The sequence below is a fragment of the Lepisma saccharinum genome, chromosome 3, assembly GCF_977018435.1.
Source record: "Lepisma saccharinum chromosome 3, izLepSacc3.1, whole genome shotgun sequence".
Classification (NCBI taxonomy): Eukaryota; Metazoa; Arthropoda; class Insecta; order Zygentoma; family Lepismatidae; genus Lepisma; species Lepisma saccharinum.
The window spans coordinates 45,894,030-45,907,693 of NC_139231.1; the positions used below are offsets into that span (position 1 = coordinate 45,894,030).

Below are 13,664 nucleotides of genomic sequence, written 5' to 3' on the forward strand. Positions count from 1 at the left end.
CGTCTTATCAGTTCACGTGGCCCATAACTCATTTGTTTGTTTGGGTTGCAACTTGAATAATAATAATAATAATAATAATAATAATAATAATATCATCTAACCCATGTGCCAGGTTCCCCTTACTTGAGTGAGAGATCTGCTTTGGTCTGTTTAGACTTTTTCCCTCTCTTGAAAAAGTGTTTTCAGTTGTGTGAGCGCTCAGTGATTTTTACTTTTTTAAGTGATTTCTGAAGTGTCATATTCGTGCATTACACTCGCGTGTGTAGTGATCTCAATGGATCATTGTAAAAATGGTAACTGTAACGTTCACAGTATAATATTAATATTAATAATTACATATAATTATCATTATATATACAAAATATGTAACACCTTCATTGTGAAGGAAGGTCATCATGAGCTAGCGCTGTATTGGCAACACTGTGCGGTTTCTCCATAAGCGCCGTTGTGTCTTCTGAACGTGAAAACGACTTTTTTTCTAGCACTACACTGAGGCTCCTAGTCGGCCATATCTTCAACTTTGGACACGAACTGGAACTAGAAGTAGACTTCCGTAGTTTACAGGAAATTGCGTCACTAGTCCTCTTCATTTTCGAATTACTAACAGATTCTGTTGTACTGATCAACCGGGAAATTGAAGCCGGGTATTTATTTATGTCTTCATTATATTCTAGAATGTTCCGCAGATAAAACCTTTCGTTAATGTTACCAGTAGTTCGACTCCACCTCTTATTTAAGAATGTTTCCTTTTCCGCTTTCCAAAGAATAAATAATACAAAGAATCGTCCTATTCGTGGCAGGCTTTGTTGTGCAGCTTCTAAATTATGACTAATCTTTACACAATGATCGCGCTCGCTGCGACAACAACAATGAAAGCCCAATAAAAGTTTACGTGCAATATTGTCAACAAAAGGGTTATAGAACATTCTCCGTCTTGCCTCGATAATTACGCTCCTTAAATTATCGTCACATTATTCCTGAAGCCAAAACACTAATTTATCCAGTGTAAACTGATAGATTTCATGCGGGAGCTCGACCTCCTGATCTCCAACTTGGATACGTGCTATTATCAATAAAATGGTTATGAAACATTCTCTATCTTGCCTCAATAATTATTTATCTCCTTAAATTATCGTCGTATTTTTCAAGAAACCTAATTTATATATTGTAAACTGAAAGATTTCCCGGTGGGGGGGGGGGTCGACACCCCTCCCTGATTCCCACCTTGGATAATAACAGGGTTGTAGAACATTCTCCCTCTTGCCTCGATAATTATTTCTCTCAATCGTCACATTATTCAAGAAGCCAAAAACCTAATTTTATCAAGTGTAAACTAAAACATTTCCCTGGAGAGGGGCTCGACCTCCCTGATCCCCATCTTGGATACATGCTATTATTAATAAAAAGGTTATAGAAAATTTTCTGTCTTGCCTAGATAATTATTACTCTCCTCAAATTATCGTCACATTATTCAAGAAGCCATAAACCTACTTTATCTAGTGTAAACTGAAATATTTCCTGAGGGTGGGCTCGACCCACCTTATCCCCAGCTTGGATACGTGCTATTATCAATTACAGGATTACAGAAAAATTTACCTTGCCTCGATAATTATTTCTCTTCTTAAATTTTCGTCACATTATTTAAGTTCACACACACAAGAAACCAAAAAGACCCATTTTATCAGGTGTAAACAGAAAACTTTGGGGGGGGGGGCTCGAGTCCCCCTTTGGATATGTGCCTGAGTCAACGCAGCATTTGCTTCAAACGAATTCACAAAATGTTTTCAATTATTTCAATTACTGTCCTCACTTGGCCCGTTTCGTGTTTGAATTAACTACACTTATTATTGTATTTTCTTCTCTGCGTTCTAAATGTTAAGATAAATACTGAATATAATACAATATAATAATATAATACGCCCCCTCCACTTCACCCTTTACACTGCAGATTTGCAGCAAGTCATAAAATTCTTCACTCCACATTTTTTACGCAGACGATACCCAGTTATATTTCTCAGATCATTACGCTTCGTTGGAAGATAAGCTTCAGTCACTAAATTCTGACTTGAACATCGTCAGTAACTGGTGTGTATCTAACGGTCTTAAAATAAATCCAGAAAAATCCACTTTCATAATCATTGCTTCTAATTATTCAAGGTCGTTAATTAAAAATATTAAGATCGAGCTCAAAATAAACAATTTACCCATTGTCAGGAATAACACTGCTAAAAATCTTGGTCTGATTTTTGACGAAATTTTTGATTGAACAGAACATGTAAAGACGCGATGTAGGAAAGCTTATGGAACACTTAGGAATCTCAATCGTTTCCGTGACTTCCTCCCTGCGGAATGCAAGGTAAGACTCATTCAAGCATTAATCTACCCATTGTTCGACTATTGTGATAATGTTTACGGCCCTCAACTCTCGCAAAAGCTCAGTAAAAAAAATACAAATGGTGCAAAATGCCTGCTTCCGATACATTTTTCAAGCAAAAAGATACGGTCATATTCTTCCATTCTTAAATAATAATCAGGTTCTTACCATGGCAAACAGAAGGAAGTTGCACTATCTCTGTTTTATACGCCGCATACTGACAGAAGATAAACCGCAGTACCTGTTTGAGAAAATGCATTCCCGTAGGGAAATTGTTGCGGACTGGCAACTATGCTCACTTTACGCGGGATTGAATAGTCTGTGGGTATCCCGTAGAATGGCGGTCTCGAGGTGAAGACGTCATAGAAATTTGTACAATTTTGTATCTTACCGTTTTGGCAGTAATAAATAGTTGTTATTGTTAATATATGCGTCGTCGTATCTGTAAGATCCTAGAAACGGAACTACAGAAATCCATCAGTATGTTGCCCCTAAGCGGAACAACTTCGATTTACCCCATCACTCTACCACGGCCTACAAATCATCTTTCTCCTTTTCGGCTCCCAAAGCATGGAATGCATTGCCTGCAAATATCGCTAGTGTAAACAACCCATTATATTTCAAAGGTAAAATAAAAGATCTGCTGTTAATGGAACAATGGCAGAGTAGGGGCACATACTGAAGGTATCAAGTCACTCACTATAAGGAATTGTATTATTATTACTATTGTCTTTTGGATTTCTAGTTACACTTTTTTTTTGTATGCAACTAATTCCTATGTATTTTTTTCTTTCTTCATTTTTATTATTATTATTATTATTTTTTTTTTTACGTTTAGCTTACTGCTCCATAAGTTTATAATCATCTCATATGTATTATCATATTGACAAGGGTTAGGTGGCAGAGCAGCCCTTGGCTGAACCTCGCCCGCTGAATAAAGAAAATTTATTATTATTATTATGTGTGAAATATATAATTTTTAGGTACACATTCATTTTCCAGGGGTGGCGGTGGCCCCCCTTGCCCCCCTTCCGGACACCCATGGGTGTGTGGGACCCATTGAACATATATATATATATAGTTCAATGGTGGGACCGGATTTTTGGGTCTGGTTAGGGGGAACATCCGCCATATCCCGACTAAATGTCGGAAAATGTTCAAAACTTTCCGACACTGTAAAAATATTGAAGTGACTTATAGGGTCTGTGCTTATGGTGTAGAAAACATCGTGAATCAACCACTTTTTAACCTGGTCATTTGGAATTTTTCAGAATCCCGAAAAGTCTGGATCGGAACGGTTATTTTCTTCCTATTGCCGTAAAAACTTTTCGAGTTCGCGCACACCATAGAGTACTTGCTGCGAAAATAACAAGACGAAGAGAAGGACAGATGCAAGGAAATGAAAGAAAGTGGAGATGAGCAGAAAACTCTAAATTCCTTAACCCCCTTCCCCCAAGCCCATGGTAGTTATTGACTAGGGGTGCGTTCCGAAAGTCTTAACGAAACGAACGCATTCAACGAAAATAACTGGGCTCGTGAATCTGGTGAAACCAGTTATTTTACGGACTTATGGGACACTCTAGGCGAAAGCGCAGGCGCAGCGTTTTGTTTAGGCAAAGTTTCCGCATGGCGTCAGCGGAAGGAATGTCCTTATGGCAAAAATAAACTCTATTATGGCCACTGTTACTAATTTTAATCACATTCTAAGAACGGTCAAGGCATACTTATCTTGTGCATGTTGCTTCATATCGCTATCTGTTAAAATTATAATACATTTTCCGAACTAGTGCAGTTTGAATCCAACAGCACGCGCTTTGTATGCAAGGAGCAGACGATTTTCACGGAACAAACCAGCATCCTGGCCCGTGCGTTTGGTGAATCTCGTTCTTGCACGAAACGCACGGAATGCGACTTTTGGGACAGCATAATGAAACTCACGAAACGCACGGAAGCACTTATGGAACGGCCAGTTACCATAACTCGTTTAACGCGTTAAACTCGTGCGACTTTCGGAACGGGCCCTATGTTGGCAGATATCATTCGTCCCGGAACTGAGTATATAATTCTAAAACCCGTATCTTGCTGTATAGTTAACAACAGTAGAATGTAAAAATGTCACAAGATACGTCTCCTACTGCAGTTACAACCGAAAAGCGGAAAAAGAATAGTGTGTTGGTTAATTACATGCGTTGAATATTAGCGAAATTTAAATTAGTTATATTTAATATTCTCCAAGAAACAAATCCTCATTCTTCTTTTCACTAAATTTTCCACTATTTACTGCACTGGCAAGGGCAGTTCGTAGGACCACTAAAGTAAATACTCCAGTCCCGTCTTGGGTTTCACTTATTGCACAACGCTGAAGCAACATTGTGTTCTGACGTTACAGAGAAAACTTTTTAATTTTAGGCTAAATGCCTACGTTGTTAGGTTAGGCTAGCTAGGTTTACTTCTCTTAGTCTAAATAATAATTTTTAATTGTATTTATGCTAATGGAACCAAACCTAACCTAACCTGGTAGGCATTCTTCATTAGACGTCAGAACATACCGTAGCAAGAGTGTTGTGAAACAAGGGAAACCCGTCCAGTCTCCATTCTCCAGTGTCCTGCGATTTGAGCGTTTCTCTTTCCTGGAAAGAACTTTCGTAAATGCCAAAGAGGTATGGTATTGTAATTTACAAAATAAATTACGCATAGTAGATTAAAAAACCCTTGTTCTGGTGTATTTGATTGACAAGTGTGCTTATGTAACTACATTTAGATTATTATTATTATGACTTGAATCTGGCGATTTGACATAGTGTATACTCCTGTGCTACAGTACTGAGAAGTTGAAAAGCAAATTTCACCAAAAAATTATTGAAATTGATCAAGTTGCCGTAGAAAGCGAAAATATGAGCGGAACATCCATGGCCAAAATTGTTCTTAGTATTGTGATTCTACAAGCACTGTGATTCGATTGGGGGCCATTTCCCGTTGGCGCGTAATGGTTGTTAGTAAATCAAAAGCGTTCAAGTCCCATAAGTTATATGACAACGTAAATAATCCGTAACAGGCTGATGATAGCACCACTCCTTGCAAAATATCTGAGGAAAATATATTCAATCACTCCCTTACTTTTTAATGAGTGAAATAAGTGGGAAATACAGAATTCCAAGCTATCAAGCCCTACGATACAATATTTGCCAGTGATTCTGTTGTATTCTTGATCTTTCAAGAGAATATGCAGTTTTACCTTTTTTTTTTAAATATGTTCGAATGAAAACTGCTTCTGCCAATTAGAACATTGAAAATTCAAAATAGCAGAACAAATATAAATATGCATTTCATTGGAACTGAATTCGGTAACGGTTCCGATTGTTTTATGATTTCTCCTAGCACAAAGATTAATTACTGTAGAATTTTGGATATCATTGTCACACGAAATTTGAACCTTCCTTAAAGTAATGAGCACTGTTTGGACTCGAAAAATAGTTATTTATGTTGAAAAAAGGCTGGTATTAATCTGATATTCCCCGGACAGATTTCTTCATTTTTACAGAAGAAACTACTTATGGTAATAAGTTCCTGTAGCATTGTCTAACATCTGGAAGGTGTTTTGTGTGATGTGGGAATGTTTCATAGCGGAAATTCAACCATTGATGCATAGCCCCATGAACCATTTCCGGTCAGGTTAGGTTAGGTAGGGTCACGTATAGGTTACAATAGTTAAAAATTGGTTTCGAAAAAAATATGCGTATCCCCACACACCATTCTCGCATAGCCCCACGAACCATTGACACGTAGCCCCACAAACCATTTGCGGAAACGTACGTTCTTCAGTTACAAAAACACTTTTTTTTTTAAAAAAAAAATTGCAAATACTTTGATCAAAAGAAAACGTGAATACACATTAAAGAATGTTCCTCTGCGAAGCAGATAGGTAAGTACAAAATGTCAAAAATTGACAAAACAAAGAAGTTATAGGTGTCCGGGGAATTTCAGATTTTTACCTCCATTACATAATACAATAAATAGGTTTAAATAATAAAATTAGTTTAACCAATAGAAGTATTTTAATTTACATTAAAACAATTTTAATTCAGAGTTAAGAAGTAATTTTGCTTGTTGTGTAATGCTTTTTACAATTTGTACAGTAGAATGAGGAAAGCATTTCGAATACTGAAAATGAGTTCATATTCACATGCAAAACACATACACATGCAGGAGCAGAAAGTTGTTACATTCCTAGTAACTTTCCTCAGCCTTTACTCCTATAGTCGGGAGCATGGAGGCTCTAAGGGTCTACACTGAAACCTATCTTTAGGGTAGGTGCAGAACAAATCCAACCAAAGTCGTGAAGTTTTAATGAAAAGTTTATTTACTGCTTGAGTATTTACAGCCAGTGGTTAGGTAACTCGTAACTGGAACTTGGAGATCAATTGTTAATAGATAATTTCAAACTTACTAGAAAGGTCAAACTAGGGTGGCCCAAACCTAGGTTTTACAGAAGAGCAGCATACACCTATTCACTTCTTCCTAGACTTGGAGTTATCTCCCGAGATGGCCAATTTAGGTTTTACAGAAGAGCGGGTTGCACCTATTCACTTCTTCCTAAATTGGAACTTATATCCCATTCAGCTAACCTAGGTTTTACAGAAGAGCGGCATACACCTATTCACTTCTTCCTAGATTAGACCGTTCTTGTTTGGCCAGTCTAGGTTTTACAGAAGAGCGGCTTGCACGTATTCACTTCTTCCTAGACTGACACCAGAACAGACCTCTCTATGGACCAAACTGCTTCGTATTTATACCCAAAGTTCCAGCCTCGAACACCTGTCTTTAGGTAATTTCTTATTACAATACTCCAAATTACAATGGAAGAATATTTGAAAAATACATAGTTTAGCAATTAATAATTTACACAAAAAGTTTACGTATTCATTTGAGTTAACAATTATTTCTTTAAGGTTGATAAAATCTTACATTTTGAAAATATACAAATTTAAATGTTCTGCTATTATTAAGTTACAATTAGGTTAGTTCATCAAACATGGATAATCTTTGATTGGCAAATCTATATTTACATCATAATAAATGCCCGTTGTCTTAAGCGAGCTGACTTCATTAGATTGTTACAGAAAGGTGAATACATTAGTTCATCAACGCCTTGATTGGCGCGTTCATATTTGCGTCACAACCCGAGCCATACAACATGTAGTATCACGGACATTAACAAGGACTTGAGGTAACACTATATCAATTTTTCTTTTAACACGGAATTGCAAAGTTACAAAATAAGTAAGGTCGTAACAAAGTGAATGTGAAAATACTAAGGCAATCGAATAGGTCAGAGCTGATACCACTTTGAACTGATACCTACCGATACCGATATTTGTAAAATTCGATTTTAGGAAAGAATTGAGATGACTGGACCCCTCTCCGATTTTCTTCATATTTGGCATACTCACTAATTGAGGCCTCCTAATCACATAACTGAAGTTACAATTTGTTGGAAACGTCTAGAAATTGCAAAATAAGCGAAAATAAGGCATTAGTTTTCGGAATGGAAACACTCAATTTTCGCGAACTTTTTGTTTCACAACCAAATATATATATTCCTGATACTACCACGACACGAAATTTTAACTATGTTTGCCTAACCTAACCATGTGCCAATGGTTCGTGGGGCTAGTACCAATGGTTCGTGAGGCTAACGTCAATTTCTAGACGTGACCGACAAATTTTAACTTCAGATTCGTGATTAGGAGGCCCCAATTAGTGAGTATGTCAAATATGAAGAAAATCGGAGAGGGGTCTGGTCATCTCAAGTCATACCCGATTTTATAATAATAGTTACCAAGTCATACTCATCACATCACATTCCTTTAATGACATTAAATAACTCCCAAATTATTCTCATGAAGCATTGTAATATTTTAATGTATTGTGACATTTAATCAAAGAAAGAGGTTTTCCAAATGTTGCAAGACTTTTTAACGTGTTGCAGTTACAAAAGAAAAAAAAATGGTGGACTTGGTCTCTTCTTCAGTTTGATGCCAACACTATTCATTCTTGTCATTTTGGTTAACATGGAGAGGGAGTGATGTAAAAATATATGCAAATTCTGTTATTAAAATAACACCTTTTTATTGTGTTCTCTCCATCTCTGTCATTTGCAATAAAAATTAGTCTCTGTGGTATCAGCCGATACTAACAGTCACATGAAAGACTTACTCAGAAAGGAAGAGTACAAGAAGAAATTGTTGAATCCAGAACCCTCCCTTCCTGCTTGAATGTAGATAAAATAAATTCCACAGCAACCTTCACCCATCTTTCCCAACAACTCCTCAATCATCTGGCTCGGAAACAGCCCGGCATGGTAGTGATGCTGTTTTTAAAAACGTCCACCTTTCTTAACCCACGAGTGTGGGAGCAGGAATTAGAAATGGTTGATTTATTTTATTTCCATACAGCCTTCACCAGGTAGTTTAATGTCTTCCAGAAGTTTGGGTGCAACTTTTCTTTTTCCCATGCCTTTGAACTTGTCAATCATCTGCTTCCCAGGAGGGTGGGGGTTTTTGTGCAATAATTCTCATAAAATCTATGGAGCTTCTTCCAGTCTGCCATATGGCAGGGTGAACGAACTTTTGAAAAGGACAAATGTTGCTCTTGGCCTTGGTTCTAGCAACTCGGAAGGTATCGGAATTGGCTCAACCCTACAATCAAACCTAATGTACTGAAAATATATGTATAGTGACACTGTTAGCATGTTAGAGCAGAACTGGGTATGACTTGAGATGACCAGACCCCTCTTCGATTTTCTTCATATTTGACATACTCACTAATTGAGGTCTCCTAATCACGAATCTGAAGTTAAAAATTGTCGGTGACGTGTAGAAATTGCGAACCATTGGCGCTAGCTCCACGAACCATTGGCACGTGGTTAGGTTAGTTTGGTTAGGTTAGGCAAACATAGTTAAAATTTGGTGTCGTGGTAGTATCAGGAATAAATATATTTGGTTGTGAAACAAAAAATTTCGCGAAAATCGACAGTTTCCATTCTGAAAACTAACACCTTATTTTAGCTTATTTTGCAATTTCTAGACGTTTCTGACAAATTTTAACTTCACATTCGTGATTAGGAGGCCTCAATTAGTGAGTATGCCAAATATGAAGAAAATCGGAGAGGGGTCCAGTAATGCAAGACAATGTTACTAGTGTAAGCTTATAAATGTGAGGTGGAAAAATTGTTTTGTACAAAAAACTTTAAGTCTGTTCAGTATGTGCTAAAGACATGCATAGAATTCAATTCATGTAGAAAATGTGTATGCGTATATTGACATATTGGATTACACATTCAGAACTCTGTGCGCATTACTGTATAAAGTGTGTTACAATACAATAAAGTTGACTAAAACATTTCTTCATTTTTCAGAACATTATATTAGGCATGTCACTTCTGAAAAGAAAGAGGAATGTGTTAAACAACATAACAAATATGGAAATGGTAGATGATACAGACATTGATGAACATTTTCTTGCGGACCCATATGATGCAAATGCAGGCACATCATCTGGGAAGTTGGACCAAGCAGGAAACGCTGGAAAAAACATGTGGGATGTGCAGCAAGAAAATGATCAGAAGGTTACAGTCATGCAGCACAGAATCTCCTTCAAAAGTTCTTTTGAAGATGCCTCGTGTGATTCCGGAGATGAGCTCATTCCCCATAAACATGGCCGTGTGATCGAGCCAGTGAGATTTAGCCGTGAGAAGCTTGATCTACAGTGCGAATGGGAAGAATGTGATTTTTCAACCGGCAACATAGAAATATTTCTAATACATGTGGGAGATCACATTCCTAATTTGGATATTCGACATAATGCTCATGATGAAGGTAAGAAATGGCTCTGTTTAAATAGGAACATAACATTTTTTCAATGTGTTCATGATCGTTACCTGAAACTGCTTATAAATGGATAAAATGATATGCTAAACACGTTTTATGTGCATACCAAGTTGCAAATGAGAAACTGTGCACATAATCAGCAAAAAATATTGCAATAATAATGATGTTGCTGTGAGTTTAAGGTGATCCATAGCACAATAAACTTTGTATGGTGCTCTTTTTTCATATTTGCTTCATGCACTCCTTTGTCAGCACAGTTGTGGAGAAAATGTGTCCAAAAATGAACACATGACTTATGAAATGCCTTTTGAATTCAAGAAACATAGTCTGTATATTGATAATCCATTTTTCATTTAATTACACTGCCCTGCATTTTTTTAAAAAATATTCAGATGATTTGAAATCAATAGGTGATTCTGGAAGTAGTTTGAATGCTGATCACAGAAATGACATCCATTTATTCTCACATCAGGATTTTTCACATTTTCACAATCAAAAATTTTCATATTCACTTTACATTTCATCTATTACCTAAAGCAGCAAAAGAAATTTTGGTTGTTTCAAAATCAGTAAGTGATTCTGAACGTATTTTGAATGCTGATCAGGAAAATGAAATCCTTTTTTTCCCATCACGTGACGATTTTTCACAATTTCAGAATCAAAATTCTCATATTCACCATTACATGAGATACATCTATTACCTAAAGCAAGAAAATAAATTTATGAAAAAGAGTTCGGTTGTTTACAAACCAATAGGTGATTCTGGAAGTATTTTAAAGGCTGATCACTAGATGTAATTACATATTCTATTCCTTTCTAGATACATACCTTGAACACGAAAATGTCAACGAATTACATAACTGACATGATTTTGCATAAGTTTTATGTAACATATTTTTACATATTTTACATAAAACAACATATTTCAGTAATTTTTTCCTATTTTGATCCTTTTCCCTTTATTTTCGATCTCTGAAACATGATGAAGAAAATTTAAATCTCATGTGATGTCATATTTTCCAATCAATGAGGTGCCTAGTGCTTAAGGTCACCTAAAATTGAGTGCCAAGCAGTATGCGGTTCGCATACGAGTGTTCACAATAATGTTTTCGTACTTAATGCAAATTTACTCCTCTCCCTTGTAATTTCATCTTCAATTGAAAAAGTGAGAATAACAGTTCAATTCATTTTTCAATAATTTTCCCCCAAAACCACTCTATATTTGAAGTAATATAAGAAGGACCTAGGGGAAATTGTCTCTCACCCACTTAAAATCCAGGTTTGTGAATTCTTGCTAAAGTTTGCAACTATGTAGCACAGACCTTTTCGAGTACCCCTAGACATGCCCTGTACTTTGTACATGCTGCACTCTGGTGCCGAATGTAAAAAGTATTGCCGCTTTCATCAGCGTTAGCACAGCGAAGTGAACATTTTAGTGGCCAACAGCCCCTTAGCTGTCATCTCTATGCAACACGCACAGCAATTGTGTTCAATGCCCTCTGCGGAACATCGTGCGAGTCAGTGTTACCAACTTTCTAGAAACGTTATCAGACGTGAAAGAAGTCGTGTCAGAGTAAATTGTGTGTATATAATCGTACATCAAACATAGTATTTTTTCGATTAAATATACGTATGTGTGTGTGTATTTAATATGTACGTAATTTAAGACATACATGAGCGTTCACGTGCTCGTGCGAACATTATCACACGACGCACCTGCTGCCAAGTTGAAAGACAGGCATGAAATACATTTGATATAAATATTAATTGGAAGTTATGTCCTTAAAATTATGTTGAATATGTTCAAATAAAATAAATATCTAACAGAATTCCTGAAATTGCTTGGATACTTGATTATTATTATTAATTAGAGTTGGAAGTGCTCATTAAAAAAAATGTTTTTTTTAGGAGGGAAATGGCATTTTTGGAAAAAAAACCCTCACTTCCCCCCCCCCCCCCGAGGCTTTTTTGGTTGGCCTTTTTTCACCTAAGTGTTTCAAATTGATGAAAATACATTACTTGACTGCATTTTTCTTGTTCCATAGCTTTCAATTATCTTTCTACTGTAAAAGGACACACATATCTAAATTTAAAATACTACTTCTAACATGGAATTTATAGCTAGACAAAAGCACTAGTAGCAAAAATGCCAGCTTTTTGAATGGTTTTATCCAAGTAATGAGCCTGTAGGCTCATAAAATATATATCTACACACCCACATAACTTAGAGTAGTTTTGTAAATATCTAACGGTTCTGATTGTTTTATGATTTTTTTTAAAAATTCTCTTAGCATGAAGACTAATTATTGTATAATTTTGGCAATCATTGTTACACAAATTTTGAACCTTCCTTAAAGTAATGACCACTGTCTGGATTTCGAAAAAAAAACTTATTTATGTTGAAAAAAAAAACAACTTAAAAATTACCTTAATCAAGCATGCGTGCTTTCCATGGACAATGTATTTTCCGTTGACAAGCGACTGTAAGTATCGTAGACTAGTGGGAATTAATGTAGAAGTAAATCGGAACCTTAGTAGAATGCATTTAAAAAAAAAAAAAAACAGGTAAAGTGCTCCCTTGTGCTTAGCACGACGCCATGAAGGCTTATAGGGGGTGTGGGGGTAACGCCCCACACTATCTTGATCCGGTCGTGAGTGGGGGTGATATGATCAGCATCACGCCCCTGACCGCCTTTACCCCCCCAGGGTTTCCCCCAGGTACCCATGTCATTCGACACTGGGTGGGCACCGGAGCCGCATTTAGAGACTTTATTTTAATGCTAAGAGAACCAAACCTGGCCTGCACTAACCTAACAATGAAAGCATATATTGAACAAAATCTTAAGTAATCGCTACAACTCCACAGTATGTGTTAACAGAAGTAAATCGAAATCGAACCATGTTAAAATTGCATTCGTAGCATGATGAAATTGCAATAAAACAAAAGGAACTTGGGCCGAATCGAATAGTATACTAATATAATTTTCAATATTTGTATTTGTATATGAAGCAAGAATAAAAGAAAGAAAAAAATTGTGCTACATCTTTTAACTCTCTTTTCAAATGTACTCTCACTGATATCATATCTAGTATCTTACCCTTTGCATTTGTAGTTATCATAAAATATATGTATTCTGTCTTTCAAGTGATTTATGTATAATTTGAATACAACTGCTAAACCTAGTCACGGAGCATGCATTGTGTAGTGGGTCTAATCTGTTGAGACTAGAGGGTGGTAAATAAATGTTATAAAGTTGATGCTCTACTCAAATATTTTACCCCTTTCTATTTTGTTTATATGCATTAATATGCACCCTTGAAATTTGACACATACAAAATTGTGTTTGAAATAGTTGGCAATCATTGGATCTAATGAATTCTCGTAGCCTGGTACCGGGTCA

The 13,664-nt window shown here is 36.4% G+C and overlaps 1 protein-coding gene across 1 annotated transcript in view; it reads left to right on the forward strand.

The window, feature by feature from the left end:
• Window positions 1–4,891: 4,891 nt before the first annotated feature.
• The window catches only part of Hinfp (Histone H4 transcription factor), a 62,593-nt gene continuing 53,820 nt past the window's right edge, over window positions 4,892–13,664 (forward strand). The window contains exons 1-2 of the mRNA XM_083118502.1: window positions 4,892–5,034; window positions 9,792–10,251. Coding sequence (XP_082974628.1) covers window positions 9,807–10,251 — 445 coding nt within the window. The 5' untranslated portion in view covers window positions 4,892–5,034; window positions 9,792–9,806. The remainder of the gene's footprint in view (window positions 5,035–9,791; window positions 10,252–13,664) is intronic.